The 19,957-nt window shown below is 38.0% G+C and overlaps 1 protein-coding gene across 1 annotated transcript in view; it reads left to right on the top strand.

Moving 5' to 3' along the window:
• Window positions 1–19,957, top strand: part of LOC149780957 (phosphatidylcholine translocator ABCB4-like) — a 55,322-nt gene extending 35,365 nt beyond the window's left edge. The window contains exons 14-20 of the mRNA XM_089938056.1: window positions 1,698–1,798; window positions 4,299–4,439; window positions 10,834–10,990; window positions 12,354–12,551; window positions 16,943–17,149; window positions 17,681–17,827; window positions 19,666–19,957. Coding sequence (XP_089794182.1) covers window positions 1,698–1,798; window positions 4,299–4,439; window positions 10,834–10,990; window positions 12,354–12,551; window positions 16,943–17,149; window positions 17,681–17,827; window positions 19,666–19,863 — 1,149 coding nt within the window. The 3' untranslated portion in view covers window positions 19,864–19,957. The remainder of the gene's footprint in view (window positions 1–1,697; window positions 1,799–4,298; window positions 4,440–10,833; window positions 10,991–12,353; window positions 12,552–16,942; window positions 17,150–17,680; window positions 17,828–19,665) is intronic.

The raw sequence follows: 19,957 nt of genomic DNA, 5'->3' as shown, positions 1-19,957 counted from the left end.
TGCTAGTACCATTTGTATGTCTTTCGTATGACTCGGCCGGGGTTCAAAACCGCAACCTAGATTATTCGAGGCGGCCGCTATAACCACATAAGCAGCAAGAGCGGCTTATACAGTCTCTGTAATTTATGTTTTATTTCGTAGAGTGATGAAAGCTCGCTTGCACCTTTACATACCCAGGTTCATACTAGTGACTTGTGTTATAAAGGAGAGCACCTACGACGTCATCAAATCGAAAATGTTAGGAGACCCAAGAGGGAAAGGAAGAGTTATCAAACTAGTCGAAAATATATGGAAAATTAAAACTGAAGCAACGCTTTATTTGCGCCATTTATCGCCTCAGTAAAATCACTACTACTTCGGTGCAAGGTGTTTATAGTTTTCTACCCATTTTTGGTGTAGAATATCTCAAGTGAAGGTCCTGCTATATTCCAGTTTCCTCCAAATTACATATCTCCAGAAGCAAAACAACCATGAATACAGATTGGCCAGATTAGCGTGGCATTTTCTGCACAGGCAAAGATTTCCTTTCAAAATGATTCCACTTCATATTCGAGATATATTTTCTTTTGATGGAGATAGTTCACCGTTTGAATGATATAACGAAGGATATTACGCTTTTAATTTATACAAAATAATATAGGGCAAACTGTGGAGGTGTCTAACTATTAGTGTAGCAGACGTCCTCTATGTCACACTAACTTAAGACCATATTTGACAATTACGTAACGGATCACAAGTTTCCCGACAAGAAATTGACTAGCATCAAGTTAGAATTTTGAATACACAGTTGATTGACCTCTGTAGCAGATAGACAGAGTTTGTGAATTTGTAAATATTTTAAGCAAGAGACCTCCAGCGTAAAGTGTACAAGCACTTTCTTTTCATGATCACACTATAATTGAACTCAGCTGTCAATTAACTTTCCAATAGTAGACATTACAATGGAACTCGGACCAATCATTACATAGTGTGAATATTTGCCAAGTCGCATCTGCACTAAGTGCGATTAATTTTGAAAAGGTCAAACAAAATCCCAGAGAGAAATTTCTACAGCTCTTGCTACATACGAAACTAAACATTATAGTCCCCAGAATTTTAATGTCTTACTACGTCAATATTTATGAAATCTTCACATTTTACGTCCAGCATTCATGAAGTCTTCACCAAATACTTTTAAAGTCTATCAATCTCTACTATTTTTTACTGAAAGAGAAAAGTCAATTTGGTTCTTTGGAAGTGCTGTTCAACTAGATATATGCATATATACCTAAAGAAAAAGCTTTGCTAATTGGTGGGTACATTTTGTCCGGATTTTTTTTCTTTCTTTCTTTCTTATAGATCATTGTCGTTGAAGTTTCCAGAGGAAAAGGTTGTATTATTCAGGATATGGGTCCTAGGTGGAAAATATAGACATCGTAATTTTTGGCTTAATATTGTAGGAATGCATACAGCTTTGCTATCTGTTTATCCTCGTTATAAATAAAGGCGATCAAATGCTTTTAGTTTTACTTTTATCAGGTTAAAGGTAGTCTATATTAATTTTCTTAAAGAAACGATCAATCCATATGACATCAAACCCCCACAATTTCAATATGGTCTAAGTAAGCAAAAATCAACATTTGTTTTACTGAATATTGATTTGGTTGTACACGATTAATTGTGATATCTCTAATCATGAAATATTTCATCTTTTCCAGATTTTCTTTCAGTCTGTTGACAACATGAGAACAGTCGTGTCTTTAACAATAGAGGAAATCTTCCTGTTGAAATACAGCAAAATCATTGATTTTATGAAAAGGTTTGTTTTAATTATAACATTTTGAAACATGCTATGACTTGTATTTTTCACAATACAAAAGAAAGCATTGGGGAATTAATTATTTTGATTGACTCCAGAACCAGTCTACACTGCAGCTTCTGTGTTATTTAATAAGTTAGATGATACTCGTGTGAACAAATATAGAAGAAGGAAAAAAACGGTATAATTAGAATTGAATTATGATAGCAATATAAAGGAAATCAATTAAATTTGTTCTTACCCTAACTGTATTTTCACCTGGCAGTAATTAAACATATCAAAGGATAAGAATGTATACATTATTTTAATAGTTCTTAGTGGGGTCAACACGAATGGATGCAGGTGTTTCATATATCAGAAAAAAAATCTAATCAATACTATACTAATGTCAGTGCTTTAAATAAAACTTTTTCAGATGTCTGAAACATGAGGATTTCTTCCTGATGTTACTGGCTGAACTATTTTAGTGGTTTAGTAAGGAATCAGTATACTAAATAATCAATCAGTACTAAATAATCAATCAGTACTAAACTATCAATCAGTACTAAATGAGCAATCAGTACTAAATGAGCAATCAGTATACTAAATAATCAATCAGTACTAAATGAGCAATCAGTATACTAAATAATCAGTCAGTATACTAAATTATCAATCAGTACTAAATGAGCAATCAGCACTAAATTATCAATCAGTACTAAATTATCAATCAGTACTAAATTATAAATCAGTACTAAATAATCAATCAGTACTAAATGAGCAATCAGTACTAAATGAGCAATCAGTACTAAATGAGTAACCAGTACTAAATTATCAATCAGTAGTAAATAATCAATCTCTACTAAATAATCAATCAGTACTAAATGAGTAATCAGTACTAAGTTATCAATAAGTACTACCGCTCCGGTGGCCTAGTGATTAGAGCGTCCGCCTCGGATGCGGGAGGTCGTGGGTTCGATACCCGGCTGAGTCATACCAAAGACTTAATACAATGGTACTAACAGCTGCCTCGCTTGGCGTTCAGCATTAAGAGGTTAGTGTTAGGAGTGGTCAGTCTGGTGTCAGGATAATGTGACTGGGTTGGACATCATGTTACATGTCTGCGGCATGATGCCTCAGTGCTAGACATCACTATAAACTGCCACATTGCAGACATCGTAGCGATATGACTGAAAAATTGTTAAAGATACGTTAAAATTCAAAATCACATCACATCACATTAATCAGTACTAAATTATCAATCAGTTCTAAATGAGCAATCAGTACTAAATTATAAATCAGTACTAAATTGTCAATCAGTACTAAATTGTCAATCAGTACTAAATGAGCAATCAGTTCTAAATGACCAATCAGTAATAAGTGATCAATTAGTATTAAATGATCAGTTAGTAATAAATGATCAATCATTACTAAATTATCAATCAGTACTAGATGATCAATCAGTATTAAATGACCAGTCAGTACTAAATGACCAATCAGTACCAAATGATCAATCAGTACTAAGTGACCAATCAGTACTAATTGATCAATCATTACGAAATGACCAATCAGTACTAAATGATCAAGTAGTACTAAATGATCAGTCAGTATTATTAGCTGACCAGTAAAGAATGTTATAAATAGAAAGCACGCCTTAAACCTAAACAGAAAATAACATGACTATTTAGTTTTCCCTCATGGACCTTGCGTATGATACAAACCAAGAACGTGTGTTTCTGTCGTTCCCAGAAAGGTCACTTGCACAACACATTCCGGTCAATTTGTACCAATGCAACTATTTTCAAAGTGGGTAAATAAATCTATGCTGATTTGTTTTTATTTTAATTTTTAAACGTTATTTTTAAGGTTGTTGTTGTAGGGTTTAACGCCATTTTTCAGCACAAGATAGGCTATACATGGTGGTCAGTATTAATGGTGCAGGAAGAACCCGGGAAAACCCCGGAAAGAACCACCGACCCACGAGAAGCTACAGGCAAGCTTTCTCACATACCCACATTGGCCGAATCCGAGACTCGAACCCACGCAGACAGAGGTGAGATGGCATTATTTTAAGGTAGTGTTCAATATAAGTATGATTGATTAAATGTTGCTGAATATGTAACTAATGTACTGTACTTCATTAAAACGATATTAAATTAGCCTAGTGCCTTGAATGTCCGTTACGCTGCTGAAAATGCTATATCCAAGTTTGTTTCTTCTTATTGCCGTAAACTGGGCATGAATAATTTTCATAAGTTAAGGAAATACAGTACTTTGGAGCATAATTTGTTTCGAATTAATTATCAGAATTAATGAGCAATGCTTTGCATTATCTTTTTCAAACGCCAATGTTTAGTTTGTTCAGTTCCCACTCTAAATTTACATTTAATTTGTCTATGATGAAAATTCTGTATTTACAGTTACGTCCTTAAGCTACAATTGCAGACCAATGGAATATTAAAAGGCAATTCTGTTGAACAGAAATTAGATTAAAAAGTTTTTACATTTTAAATTTCATTTACAGAGAAGGGATAAAGAGGACTTTTGCAGCTGGTATAGTGTTTGCTATGTCTAATGGAATCGTGTTCTTTGCTTACGCTACTGCTATAACCTACGGATCTTACCTAATACAGAATGAAGATCTGGCCTTCAAATTAGCAGTAAGGTAAGACCAGTCAGGTAAAGCAACATCCAAGATGTGGCTAGTATAACCCAAGAAATTTTCTTACCAAGGGTACAGAGGTACATATTTTTGTTGAAATGAAACTCTTCCTGCACAGTTTTAGATAGAGACTTCAAACCTTGGGATATGATCGACGGTACCATTTATTAACTTGGGAAAATGCTGTGACAACGGATGAAAATAATCAATAAAAGAATTTTAAAAAAATTGCAGCAAAATATTTCTTCCATAACAAAACTCATCCGACCATGATACATTGGACAGTATATCCACTATCTCGCGAATCTAAACCTCCCGCGTACGCTTTGGCTACAAAACTGGTAGAATGTTACTTGCCAAGGTGGAAGTCAGACGAGAGTAGTCTTCCTTTACATTGGGGCATTGGCTCAAAATCCAGTCAATACGTCAGCGGACATGTACACTCTTCAAGGAATATAATTCCATGGAGGGTTAGGGAGATTAGGTATTATTGAAGAAACGTGTTTCTCCAAATGTATTATCCGATCAATATACATTTGTAGAACACGTTAAGAGCTCTGGAGTAAGTGAATGTAAGTTCCGTCTCCATTTAACTAACTTACATCATGAAGCCGCTCCGAATCCTGTGTGAGATACAGGCTAGGTTTAGCAGATACTCTATACATCGGCGCTGTTTAGACACAACAATCTACCTCCTGCTCGTCCAACGAAAGTAGAGTAAGCCGCATCGCTATGAAGCTGCTAAACGACCAGGGAAGAGAACCCTGCTGTGCTGGTGGTATATTCCTTGGAGAAACAGATATCGGAGATAAAAGCTACAGCATGTCGTCTCTAACCTCCTTCCAGCGGTTTGAATGGTGTCAGTTATGGAGAAGTTCTGTTAAAGTGCCATGATAACGGTGATCGCCCAACATTGTGAACTGATTTTTTGCAGGAAATGTATTGCGCAAAGCATATATTGGTCTTGAGCTATTTCGTTTTAAGTGAAGAGGATAAGCCATTGTATCCAGAACGTCGAGACAGGTCAAGGCATCGATTCGAAAGTTGCTTTATTCAACACACCATACCCCAGAGAAGAATCTACATCAGACGGTGTCAACACCTTTGGTCGAGACGAGTCGAAGTTCGCAAGAAGGTTAGAGGGGCCTTGTTCTAGCCTATATCCTACCATCGATAATTAAGAAACGTCTCTAAGATTGTGGTATCTTAGTACTTGACAGCGATGTGAGCTAACTTTTTCTTGGTAAGCTCAAAAGAAAAAGTTATCTGTCTTTGGTAATGTGACTTTTGAGGGAATGTGTTTCAGTTGGCACCACTCGGACAGAACTCTTCACTTACCTACACAAGCTTTCAAAATAGTGAGCCTTCTTGCCAGAGCAGTTTCTTCAGTCCATCGCTTGTTTTGGGAATCGTTTTCTTCTGAGGGCTTTCTTAATATCAGGAAAACATGAACGCAGAATACTTATATGAATAATCACTAAGTTCAGTAGATTGCTAATCCACCGTGCCTTCAGATTTAATTGAGGAGCGGTTGTTTTTATTTTTACGACACAGAATGAGAATGCTCTTTCCCGACAGCGTCTTCTGCCATGATTGAAAGAAATGTACAGTGGCCTTCATCTCCAGGTGATCAGTACCTAATGTTCAATCCTGAGGAAGCCATATTTGCTTTTAGACAGAAAGGCAGGTGGTGGACTCCCAAGCCTGTCAAGCTTACGACTGGGCTTATCTTCATTTCAGTTGGTTGCTCTTGCAGCTATAAGCCTGCCGTCAGCCCATTAAGGTCCTACAATTTGCCGAGATGTGGTCTCCTAATGTCCAAAATGTATTAGCGGTCTAGAGTATAAAGATCAGCCACCAGTGTAATATAAGGATCATCTCTAGCGTTCCCATGAATAAACAGCCCAACATGAAGAAATCCGATGTAATATCAAAGAGATCTAAGCTGAGAAGTTCCAGGGCTGAAATTCAAAATTCTCTAAGCAAATGGTAGAAACCGCTTAGATGATTTCAATACACATTAAAGAGGATTTTAAACACCTGGCCCAAATGAGTGAAATACTGTAATGGGATGAGATTGTATTTTCTTATAAGAAATCCAAAGCAGATCTACAGTGAAACAATTGAGTGCATATATTGTAGAAATATAACTTGCACAGTTCTTTAGACAAAGTCGATCACGTAGTTTTACCTGACAGGCATGGATATACTAAGACATGCGACATGTCGATGTTCGCGGTTCTTGTGAAGCTCCGAGGAGTGAAATTCGGGATTAATCGCTGTCCCATGAACTGGTAGACGTGTTCCTATACGTGAACTTTGCGAATCCGGGAAAACCTGTGAATGGATATGTAAAGGTCGTTTGGGACGTCTGTAGTGAAGATAGCCTTAATGGAAGAGAAGCACCTCCAAAGAACATGCATCACCGCGGGGTCTTTGGGGAATTGTCTTTCAAAATTTGAATTTCTCATCTGATCATAATGTCAGAACAGAAGCTAAGTATGACATTCAGTTTGCTGAGGGTTGAAGAAGGAGGAGGGTGAAGCTGAGTGAAAACTGGTCCTTGCTTCCCTGTGCAAAGTCCTTGGTGATCTGCGGAAACTGGGTTCTCGTCGAGGGAAAGGAAATATTTCTGATTTGAAAGCCTTATGACTTCTTGTTACTCTAATCGCTCCTAATAACAAAGATAGAGTTCTGGATAGCTGGACCATTGATGTATGTCTCTTTAGTGGCCTGATACGATCTCAAACTGGCTTTGTGATCTGCTTCCAATATAGCAGATGTGGAGAGAAATACCTCTCTTTCCGCAACGGTAAGAATAACCAACTCAGCTATGGTGTTGATTAAATATATGTTGAGCTGCAATATTAGCACACACGTCAAACAGGAGACTGAATACCAATCACGAGAGACAGCGTTGTCCTCTACGAAAGATTTTAGGTTATAATCAGAATTTCTAATAAATTTTGCTGGAAATAAGGTTGAGAATGGGTTTTATCATTACGAGATTTCAAGCGATTGTGTGCCGAGGAAAAGAATATATATTTCATATGCACTGAGTAAGGCATGACAGTCCCAGGCTAACTATGTTTCTATCGACAGCTTAGATTGCATGGTTAAAGGTCGGTTGGTGTGTTTTGTAGCACGCAGGGTTAAAATTACCAGGGGAGATTGAAAGGACTGTTGACGCTTAGATCTTGAAGTGGCCTTTCAAACCAACGAAGTATATTAGCAGCTTGACCAAACCGTGGTAGGGATTCTTAAGACGGCTAGTCTATCAATGAATGTGGGAATTGATAAGAGATCATAGGTTACTAAGTAGAAGGAGGTGGACAGTGGAACAATATAACCGGGCGGGATTTTCGGATTCACAACAGAACACTTTTTACGATGATATAAATACAATGTTTAATAATGGATGACTTGCATGAGCAATTAATTATGAATATGTGCGTGTATATATAATCCAAATATTGGATTTAATTAACGTAAGAACGCACAGACTTAATGATGAAAAATGCAAATAAATTAATTTAGTAAATACAAAGACAAAGGGTGAATGGTTCACAACGATTTGACAATGAAACGTTGGATATAGTTTACTCAGGTAGTAATGTAAAAAATTTATTCATGTAGTAAAATGCATTCACTCAGGTAGCGAAGTTATGGTGATAAAAAAGAGGGACAGATATACAACTTATCTTTACAGTCCCGAAAGATACACTGGGTTTCACGAACCCCAAAATTAGCCAACGGCTAACAAATGACATGTACGGAGATACACTCCGTCATCAGTACATTTTGCTACAGCTCCACGGCTACTAAAGTTCAGCTTCACAGCTGCTACAGACTCCGGACACTCGGAACACTTCGAAACACTCCGAACATTAGACCATCCGGACACTTCGGACATTAGACATTAGACACTCCGGACATTAGACCCTCCGGTCACTCAGGACACTGGATATTATACCCTCCGGACACTCCGGACATTCGACACTAGACAGTGTACAGCTGAAGATGTGTAAGTCCTTGAAGCAGACTGTCAGCTGACAAGATTTATCCGTATTGTAAAGAAATTTACGTACGGTGAGGTATTTATACACATTTGTCTGTGCATTGTAGGCATTCGGCTGGTCCCATCGAGAGCACTTCGCACGTGCGGCATGGGATGAACCGAACTCACTATTTCGAAATACGACACAATATACATAAATCACCCTCGGATATCGTTGTACACAAAAAAGGAAACCCGAGTACATGTATTCAGTAAATAAAAGAGTTTAATTCCGTGACAGACAGAGCTCTCTAGGCAAAAGCCAGAAAACCTCGTCGATCGACACGCAGATGGCTGAATCTTATCTCAACGTCGTCAGGTCGATAAAGGAAATTGGAGCTTGTGAGGGTGAATCTTCGCAAATGGAAGAGCAGAGTGATAAAAGAGCATCCTTTCGGATTGTGATGACTAGGAAACAGAGTATCTGGGACAGTGAAAAATGGATGCGAGTAAGTCCAATTTGGGACACAGTCTATCCTCAGGATTGGCCGCCGTAACATGTCCGACATGGTCCACTCTATTATCATGCTAACCTTTCCTGCCTGCGGCGACTGGGCGTATGGGATGATGAAGTGTCAACAGAGGCGGCGTCGGCACCAAGACTGATGGAATCAGTATCCTTGATCGTTAATTTCCTCACACTCTTGTTGCTCGTAGCAAGTTTGATGATTATGGTCGCCCGTATCTTCCCAGGTGGGCATACATGATATGTATGACCTGAATTTCATCCCATACCACTTATATGCAGGTAGTGCAGTCAGTCAAACTAGAGACGTCATACTCCACACACTTAGCTATGCCTATTGTATTGACACATGTAAATACAGAAAACAGAATAATAACGTAACCATGCAAAAGTACGCTAGTAATAACATGAAATGCCCATGGAAATTGCATGCCTATTCATACAACATGAAATTTTGTGGCATAGTTCAAAAATATAAGATCGACTCCTGGAGTTTAAATGATAAAAAAATATCTTAGACCTTAGTGATGACAATACAAATAGCCCCAACAGGCTTATCGGAAGAAGATGTTAGACAAGTGCAGTTCGAAATGCTCGTCCACGATGAAGATTGGATGTGAAATAGACACTTAGATTGTATAAGAAAACTCCTGAGAGTAACTCATTTGATGTTGATAAGAAAAAAATTTACTGGATTTAGAATTCGCCTGACCTAGAGAAAACGTGTGCTTCTAAGCACGAGAGAAAGTAGCAACTAAAGAATTGGTCAGATGATGAGGTCAATCCCCCCATCCAAAAGGAGACCACACTTTTGTAGCTTCTACTTTTGCAAGCAAATGACTTTGTTGCTAAAACAAGCCCGGGAGAGCTGGCTTTACAAAATAGTGGCGTATTTGCAACGTATTGTGATCTGATAACGTATTTGAATGATAAAGGTGTGGTGGACCCCCACTTCTAGAGGTGGGAAGTTCCTACATAATGATATATAGGGACGTACCGCCCAATCGTGTATATATATATATATATATATATATATATATATATATATATATATATATATATATATATATATATATATATATATATATATATATATATATATATATATAGCCTAGCGGTACATCTCTTCATTAAATCCTGGTAGGTTATTATTTCCTTATATTTCATTCTCAGTACCTGAATAGGTAATTAATTAGGAATCGCTTGTTTGAATTATTCCGTTACAGTATGTATTTGACTCGAACTTATCTAGTCAAATAAATCAGCCCCCAATCCTGAATTGATGTATTGGTAGTTTTGGGATCTGAGTTAAACTATTCAAAACACTGAAATTATTGCTGACCTATCTGTCCCCCACAGATCAGTGCACATAGAAATCGATTTTAGACACTGATTGGTATTTCGTGCGGCTCTTTAGTTATGGTCGGTTGGGGAGGGGGGTCTTTGGCGATCAGTACAGTATATTTCTGTACCAAATCATACTTTTAACAATTTGTAAATCTACATGAAATGCACAATCCGACATCGTGTCACCATTTCGAACTACGTGGTTACATCGGCGGATAATCGGCTGTTCAATCAATATTAAGAAACAAATAGGATATGACATCACACATTTGTTATGTGACTATCACGTGATGAATATTTTAATATGTGAACATTATCACAGCTCAACAATGCATCAGAATTATAAAAAGGACGATTTTACATCAAAAACCCAATTTGTTCAGAACACTGTTAATTAATCCGGCACTAATTTAAGATCTTTAATGTACATCGTACAAGCAGGTTTCATTTTGTCTTGAGCCATTATATTAAATGTGTGCATGTTTATATAATCTACAACGTAACTCTTCACTTCCATTCAACTTCAGGGTGTTTTCAGTAATCATATTTGGAGGATGGAGTATAGGAAATAATTCGTCAAATGCACAGGACTTCAGTAAAGCCAAACTGGCCACTTCCAGACTTTTTGCCATTATGGACAGGGTGTCTCCAATTGACTCAGCCAGTAATGATGACAAGACATGTGTACGTAGTTGGTTGTTTGCGTGCTGTTGTTTATATTGTTGTTTAAATTAGCAACACCGGATATATATATATATATATATATATATATATATATATATATATATATATATATATATATATATATATATAGTTGAGGTGACTTTGACTTGCGGAAATGAAATTCCTAAAATAAGTTATTAATGTCAATGCATTTGGAAAATCTACATGTATACTTAAGTCCATAATTGCTATAGTAACAGAAAGGATGCCTAAAAAATCATTAAAACTTTCAAAGCACTTGCATACAAATCATGACTACACTTATCTGTCCATTTAACATCAGTCCACCCACTGACCCATCAATCAGAAATTGTTGATTGATTATTACTCTTCTTATCCGGGCTGTGAAGACTTACAAAAAATGGTACTAACAGCTGCCTCGCTTGGCGCTCAGCATTAAGAGGTTAGTGTTAGGACTGGTCGGCCTGGTGTCAGGATAATGTGATTGGGTGGGACATCATGCTACATGTCTGCGGCATGATGCCCCAGTGCTAGACATCACTATAAACTGCCACATTGCAGATATCGTAGCGATATAACTGAAATTTTTTTAAAGCTACGTTAAAAATCCAAAAAACACACACACACACACACACACACATCTGGACTGTGCATATGCCCGGACTGATGAAATTATTTTAATTGTAACTACAGATGACTATACAGTTTATGTTCCACTCTTCAAGGTTTTCATCCAAATGCACTGTATACGTATGTCTAAATACACGAACACATTTAGTTCCACTAGACGAAACAGCAAACAACTGATTGCTTTGTTCAAAAGCATTATAAAGAATATCAGTTATTATATAAATGAGCATATGAAGGTCACATTGGAAAAGTATAAAACATATGATAATAAAATGCAGATTCTTAAGCAATGAAAATAAATAAGAATATTGGCTACAATATATAACACGTAATACCGTATAGGGTGGTACAATATCCAGTTTATAATACCTATGACGGGAACATTTAGAAATTTGGCAGTCTCGGAGTAAAATTGCGGAAACAAAACCATCGCCGTCAAAAATCTTTACACTTCTATTAATTGTACATGCACGAAAAAACAAAAACCTATTCTAGTGTCTCCTCAGCTTTCAGAAAATTTACATATAGCTATAAAATCAGGGCATCCATTTCTTGCAAGCTATGATGTGTTCGTGTAGATTTTCAAACAATGTGCCTCTTGGTTTGAAAACTCGACCCGTTGTCACTAAAATTTGTACCAACTGTCCTATATGGATAACATTTTTAATCGAATAGATTGTGACGAACTGTACATTTTTGCTTTATAAACTTGTTTGTTTTTCTTATTATCCAGGAGTCTTTCTCTGGTGCCATTGAGTTTAAGAATGTCAGCTTCCATTATCAAACCAGGCCAGATGCTAATGTTCTCAATGACATTAGTTTTTTTGTCCAACCCGGGGAAACTCTGGCACTAGCAGGGACCAGTGGGTGTGGAAAGAGTACCACAGTCAGTCTCATCGAGAGGTTCTATGACCCATTAGATGGGAAAGTGGTACGAATATACTCATTATATCTTAGCAACTATAATAGTGAACTCAATATCTCACAGATTTTCAAGTAACACTTGTCCCTGCATGCAGCAAATACAGAAACTGCAACGAACACCAATAGCTATTAGCTATAACAGCGCACGAATATTCAAACATTTCAACTTGAAAATAGTTTACTTGGGTAAAAAAAAAAAAAACTATCAATTGCAATATCCCGGTTGTTCAAGTATTATTGATGAATGCGACATGTGGATGAATGACTCATCTAGTAAAGTTTATAAGGTTTGGTGCATGGTCTATACTCTAAGAAAATAGCTTTTGTGTATTTGCCTGGGCGCAAGTAGATATAACATAAAACCTTGGACTCAGCCGACACCCAACGGCTCAGCAGTCCAGACCCTCAGGAGCCTTAAAGTGCTGTCTTACACGAGCCAGCCCTATCCACCAGTCCTCATATATATAGGGTGTTATAGGATAGAAGAGGTGACGAAACTTGTATTGCAGAAAACCTGGTTAATTAATGGAAGAATACAGATTAATGTTTCAGTCAAAAGTGTCAAGTTGTATTTAAGTCAGGCGCGTGACAAAATGAATAAAAATGATACCAGCAACATTCTGTATTAAGAGAGAAAAAGTCCAAACCAGTGTTATGTACATATAGCATGATTTAATCTTTGACACTACTGCGTCAGCTAGATATTTAGTATCTGTGAAAGAATGTCATTTCTCCGCAATGGCCGTTTGGTACAAGCATAATATTCCACTTTCAGACGTCAGAGGACTGCTTGCTGCCTGCTAGCCTAAGCATGTATTAGTTGGAACGGCAGAAACAAGATAATAGTGAGAGTGAGGTCTGGTCAACTGCAGACTGTCTGTAGAGACTGGGTTGATCTGTTCGGAGAGGCGGTTATCAGCAGGAAATCCACTCTCTTTGAGGCCGGCGGTAATTGTCGTGGAAGCTGGAATTCGGACAGTTTAAAGAGGCCTGGAACGTCAGCCAAAATTATAACGATGGTAGTGGTGGCGAACGAACGTGTGAGCTAAGATTACGCAGAATGCAATTGCACGTGAGGCCACTTGTCCTTCTTCAGCTTTTTAAAACAGCAGGAGAAATGTTAAGGCGGGCACACAATATCAGATGGTGTTGTAGTGCGGAAATAGGCTGTTCGTCTGCCAGTTTGAGTGAAATTGTGCTTTTTTTAGGTCCGCTAGCAACAACAATCAACATGTAGTAACATGAGCCACAAAGAACAATTAGGAGCTCTTCAATGATTTCTGACATCCAGCGTGCCGTTGACTTTGGAGGGTTTTTGTATGGGAAGGGGTTGTAAGTCTGTTGACAATTTCTGAATCCTGAATTTTTTGTGCGTACGACGGAATCTTTTCTTTTGCTACTCTGCAAATCGTTTTCGTCGAAAATGAGCTTGAATTCATCCTTCTATATGTGGCTTAAAACGGTGTCCAAATTCGATTCTGCAAAAAACACGGATTTCATCATGCCTTTTAGCTTCTTTAAGGACACCATGTCAGGTCCTGAAGCACTGGGAACATGACGTCAAAACACCGGCCGTTTTTAGCTTGCTGACACCATCTCTGTGATCCGGGAACAGGTATGAACTTGAATGATCCGCAGGTGGGTCGAGACGTTCTCACCTACTGACTTTAGTATTTTCGCACCTTCGCGGGTGTCCATATTGGCTCACTTACAAGGAGTCGAAAACCGCATCTATCTCGTCCATTAACGCTGTAAATACGGTTTTGCCCACCATCCTTTAAAAAAACGCTGGTAATCGGGCTGGTCTCATTAATATGCCGAGCGGACGAGTTGCCGACCCGAAAAGACACGTTCAGCGGTAGGAGGCGATCGGCTAGCTTGTCATGACTGCAGAGGATCATACTCATTCTAGTACTACTATCTTTCTCTGCCGTTATGGCTTGTGCTTACACTGATCCTCTGCCGATGTTTGCCCTTGGTTAATGCTGCTAACAAACTTTCGACGGCGTGTATTTCATTTTAGGCTCGCGATGCCTTGCGTGCCTCTATGGACGATAATTTTCCCCATAAATTACTTAAACTCTATCCTACTAAATGGCCTCTATCTTCTTTATAATGTTTGTATATTGTCTGCGCTGTAGAAAGGAGATGGAGACTACAGACATCCGCGAGTTACAACTCGACAACGGGAAACACGCGTTCCAAGACAATACTTTCGCATGCGGGGTTAGCAAAGCCACCATCATCGCACGTGCAACCATGCCAAAACTGCTGAGGTCTTGTCACACACCTCTTGATATTTGACTGGAATCTGACAACTGGCGCGAACCAGGTAAGGCCCCCTTATACCGTGTTGATTGCGCATGTGAATGACACGACCTTCCTTGCATACTTATGCATTCGTAACTATCGAAATGTCGACGTACATTGAATACACTACGTGAACTACATCCAAAGCCCAAACTTTGCGTTTGGCATAGCCGCTGGCTCCCTAAAGGTAGAAGGTAAACATGCTTTCAGGTAAAATCTATTGATAACATTCATGAAACGGTCTACACCTGCAAATTAATAACGTGGCCGGTTGATCTGGAAAAGCACCGCCTGGCCTAAAATTCCCGGGTGCGGTACCTGTATTATCCTAGAGAGCTGAAAGGCAGATATCTTCGTGCCACCGATACAGTATGCTCGCTCAAGGTGTTTACCTTGGCCGATAGGTTTGGCATCCCAGGCCATCCAACTATATACCAGCTTTCGCGTAGTGATGCTTCGAGTAGAAACGTCGTTTGCGAGATTCAACAAATTATGCCTGAAGCTAACGGCATTCCTATCCTTGGCCCAGACCGAAGAATCCATTGAGATATTCCTCCGACAAGGCGCATTGATCTTACGCGATGCAGTGGTAATCATATACCCACATTTTGATGCTCTCTGGTGCAATCCATTTATCGGGATTCGATACACACCCATGTTCTGGTGCTCGATGCTAATGACTGTCATGGTGTGCCGGAACCCTCATCGCTCCTTCAGACACTCGGGGTAGAGGTAATACCAGATATCGACCTTAAAATGTGGCTTTGAGATTCCGTTAGCACTGTGTATTTCCTTGCTGTAGGTATTCAGTTTGCTGAACATATGACGGATTTCTTCGCATCAACAGAACGGTTGCGTTTTAACTTGTTCTTTGCGGAATGAACGGCAAATGTTGCCTTGGTCCGCAAATGTGTTTTTGTCTGGATATACAAGACCATCCTGAGCCTGTGGTCAAATGCCAGTGACCAATCGACCTTTTCTGATACGCAGCCCAGGCCTCATATACACTAGAGGTTGCGGAAGTGAACATATCGCTCCATTTATAGGAGCTCTGCGAACTTGCGACCCAATCTGCTCTGCAGACTGCTAGAACGACCATCATTTCCTGGGCTAGCGAATAATCACTCTGTGCGTCATACAGCTCCTCTGGACACTCAAGGTCAAGGTTGACGGTGCTGTCCTTTTAGCCGTTAACTGCATTTTTTGTGTGAGGATGGGTTGTTCTCTGAACTTAAAACTGCCAGCTGCGAAACGTTGCATTATGACCCAAACATAAATTATTAAGCGTCTAGATAGGCGATCATTCTTGTTGGTTTTTCGCTGTTATTGCCTGGGCACACAGGGGCACTATTACCACTATTACTTTGTTTCTGCCGTTCAAACTAATACACGCTTGGGAAAGCAGATAGTAAATAACACTCTGACGTATGAAGCTCAAACATTGCGTCTATATAACGGTCAGTAGGGTGAACTGACATTATATCACATACAGTTAACATCCAGTAAACATATGCAAAAATATCAAACATTAGAACATTCTGTGTGCACACAACGGTTGTGTTGCCTTGTTCTCTTTAATATAGAATGTTGCTGGAAACTTTCTTCTCTCATTTTCTCACATGAGTGACGAAAAATAGAACGACGCTTTTGAGCAAAAATGGATGGAATAAGCACATCAGAGTATGTCCTACTTTTCCAGAATTAACCAGAAAGTGTTGGGTTTTTTTTTGTTTGCAATAATTATTTTCGCCACTTCTCCCGTAGTAAAACACTTTTAAGACATAAAGGCTGGCGAGGGGGTGTTAGCTGGTGTAGGACATCATCAAAAGTTCCTGAAGGTTTAGCATCAACCCCTGGTTGAGGGCTGAGCCCAAATTATCCCTTTTACATCTATTATCGTTCCTTACTTGAGCATAGATTATATACTTGAAATGTGTCCATATGTCATGGATGAGCAAGCAAATATGATGCATTTGATGGGCAAGACTTTAAGCCAAATAGCACCCATGACTACTTTAAATTTTGCCATAAAACCTTAGAAATCAGTTCTATGTGTTCTTAACATATTTCCTTTTTGTGTTACTACAGCTAGCTGATGGAAATGACCTCAAAAGCCTAAACCTTAATTGGTTACGGTCACAGATCAGTGTGGTCTCCCAGGAACCAACTCTTTTTAATGCCAGCATCAGGGAGAACATTGCTTATGGAGACAACAGCCGTGTTGTGACTATGGAAGAGATTATACAGGCAGCCAGGAGTGCTAACATTCATAACTTTATTTATTCTCTTCCACTGGTATGACTTTCTTTCCTTACTTCATGAATATTTTGTAAATAAAACGTGATACCATACAACATTAAAAGCTTGTAGTGCAAGCTCTTATCCCTTAAGTTTCTGATCTTTGATGCCAATAAGAAGGATTGCTGGGTCATTTATTGATTTAACCTTGATATTATTTGTTGAATAAATCATATGATAGACATGAATTCACACTTAACTAGCCCAGTAAATCAGGCCCTAAACCTGTATTGGCATGTTTGAGATTTGTCAACTGATTTATCAGACTAACACTTAGTATAGCACGTTAATAAAGAGGATAACTGTAATTAACATCATAATTGAAAAATCTTGATGTTTTTACAACTCATCTGTAGAAACACTAATATACATGTATGCATGTGTGTGTGTATATATATATATATATATATTTTGATCAAACATAATAAGTTTTAATTCATTGATCCTAATCCATACCAATTTTGATTTTTATTTCTATTATACTACTGCAATTATCTCTGTAAAATGTAAATATTCATCATGTTCTAGGGTTATGAGACAAATGTAGGTCCCAAGGGGACACAACTCAGTGGTGGACAAAAACAGAGGATTGCAATTGCCAGAGCCCTAATAAGAAATCCGAAAATCCTCTTGTTGGATGAGGCCACGTCTGCATTGGACTCAGAGAGTGAAAAGGTAAAACGATAAGCCCTCATGTTATTACAGTGTAAACAAAATAAGTCATCCACTACTTTTGTCTGACCTCCTGAAAATGGATAAAGGCTCTGTTTACATTGGCTTCAATTATTTTATACCATTCTTTTCTCCATAAAACAGACACTATGCATTCCATTCACCCTGCAGGAATGATCTCCTTTGACTAATCACATACTACTGTCATCTACATCATAATTTTCAAGGGGCTCCAGATGGATGCATGGTCAAAGGTACATGCCTTTATAAATCATTCACACATCTCACCTCTGTCTGCAAGAGTTCTAGTCTTGGTTCAACCAATATGGATATGTGAGAAAGCTTGCCTGTAGCTTCCTATGGGTCAGTAGTTCTTCCCAGATTCCTTATTCCACCAAACAAACTGATTGCCATGGTAACTTATCACATGTTGAAGAACGGCATTAAATCCCATAAAACCAACCGTAAGTTTCAATCATACATTGGTTTTTTTTAAATAATAAATAAAAGATCCTATGAAAAAAGAAAACTGTTTATACAACTAAAGAAAATGTTAAAACAAACTCATGATAATAGTTGCTGATCAGAAATCTACTAGGAGGCTGGATCCGGCACACTCTGGTAAGGAATCAAATTCTTGAAAACACTGATGATCCAGGGAAATATTGTACATTAAACAGGCTCAAAGGGATAAACATAAAATGTGAAATAATGATAATCATGATTTTTATTGTGGTGTGTGTGCTTATAATCAGTAGAAACAAATATCCATGTAAAAAGCATAATTTTAATTTTAAATGCCTAAATGTTTTCTTTCTTTATTAACTGAAAACATCCATAAAATTCTAACAGAAAGTGTTTAAACAAATAACTGTATGAACTGTACTGAAATCATTTTACACAGAAGCTAGCATGCAATATCAGGGGGGATAACCACTATGAGTATAATCATTTCCTCTGGTGACTACATCCCTTTCAATAGTTATACTTTTTTTCTTTTTAAGGCCAAAGGGCAAGCAGACCTAAATATAGAAAATGTCTTTTTTTTTAGAAATACAAGCTATTCATAGTAACTGAAAGTAGACAGCATGTCACCAGCTTGAATGGGGGCATTGCTCACCCAGGTAGCTGACTTGTCAGCTTGGGAATGCAAATTCATATTAGTACTGAAACTCTAATGCTTGGAGCTCTGGCCAGGTGAACTGAAAACCAACAAGATGGCTCAGATTTTGTGGGTCAGTTGAATGCATACTGCTTGCATCAACATGGAACAGAACAGTGTAAAATTATTCAGACTGCCCATGTCAAAGAAAGAAATTTCATCCATTACTGATGTCATCTGCATTAATATATTTCTAGATGCAGCACCTGGTACCATTTGCATTACCATGGAAGCCAACTATAAATATTGGTTGTTTAAGATGTGTTTGATAGTATTAACAGAAAAAATGTATACAGATTAACACATATACAGATGTTCAGCTTGTTGATGGGGAAGCCAAGATTTTCTTGTCGTATGACAGTTATGCAATCAAATAATGCAAAATATAAGTATTATTTGATTGCATACTGCCATGTACTGAAAAATCCAAGTTCTAATGCCATAAATTTTCAGACAGCATATCTTTTATTGCTCAAAAATCAAACGTTTAGTAAATTAAAAAGAATAAATGCTCCAAATTCGATTCAATCAAAACTGCCATTCTTATGATCAAAGGGCAATCTTGATGAAAGAATTTAATTTCATAGGCAACTTGTGGTAATTGCTTGTAAAATATGATGAAATAAATGCTGTTCACTTGTCTGAATCCTTTAGATTGACAAATAAATTGCTTTTTCAGGTTGTGCAGGAGGCACTTAACAAGGCACGGGAAGGACGCACGTGTATTGTGATTGCTCATAGATTGTCCACAATCCAAAATGCGGACAAAATAGCCATTATCCATAAAGGAGCTGTGGTTGAGTTAGGCAATCATGCAGAGCTGATGGCTAAGAAAGGAGCATATTATAGACTACAAAATGCTCAACAGAGAAATTGAAATTATTTATGATACCCCCCTCCACTTTTCATGGCAAAAACCAACAATAATTAACCATATTTCTCCAATGAAAAGCCTCTGCTTGATGATAACC

This window comes from Sinohyriopsis cumingii, chromosome 16 (assembly GCF_028554795.1).
Source record: "Sinohyriopsis cumingii isolate HCF-2022 chromosome 16, ASM2855479v2, whole genome shotgun sequence".
NCBI classification, from domain to species: Eukaryota; Metazoa; Mollusca; class Bivalvia; order Unionida; family Unionidae; genus Sinohyriopsis; species Sinohyriopsis cumingii.
The sequence above is the reverse complement of the archived record's forward strand: the minus strand, read 5'-3'. Positions and strand labels throughout refer to the sequence as shown.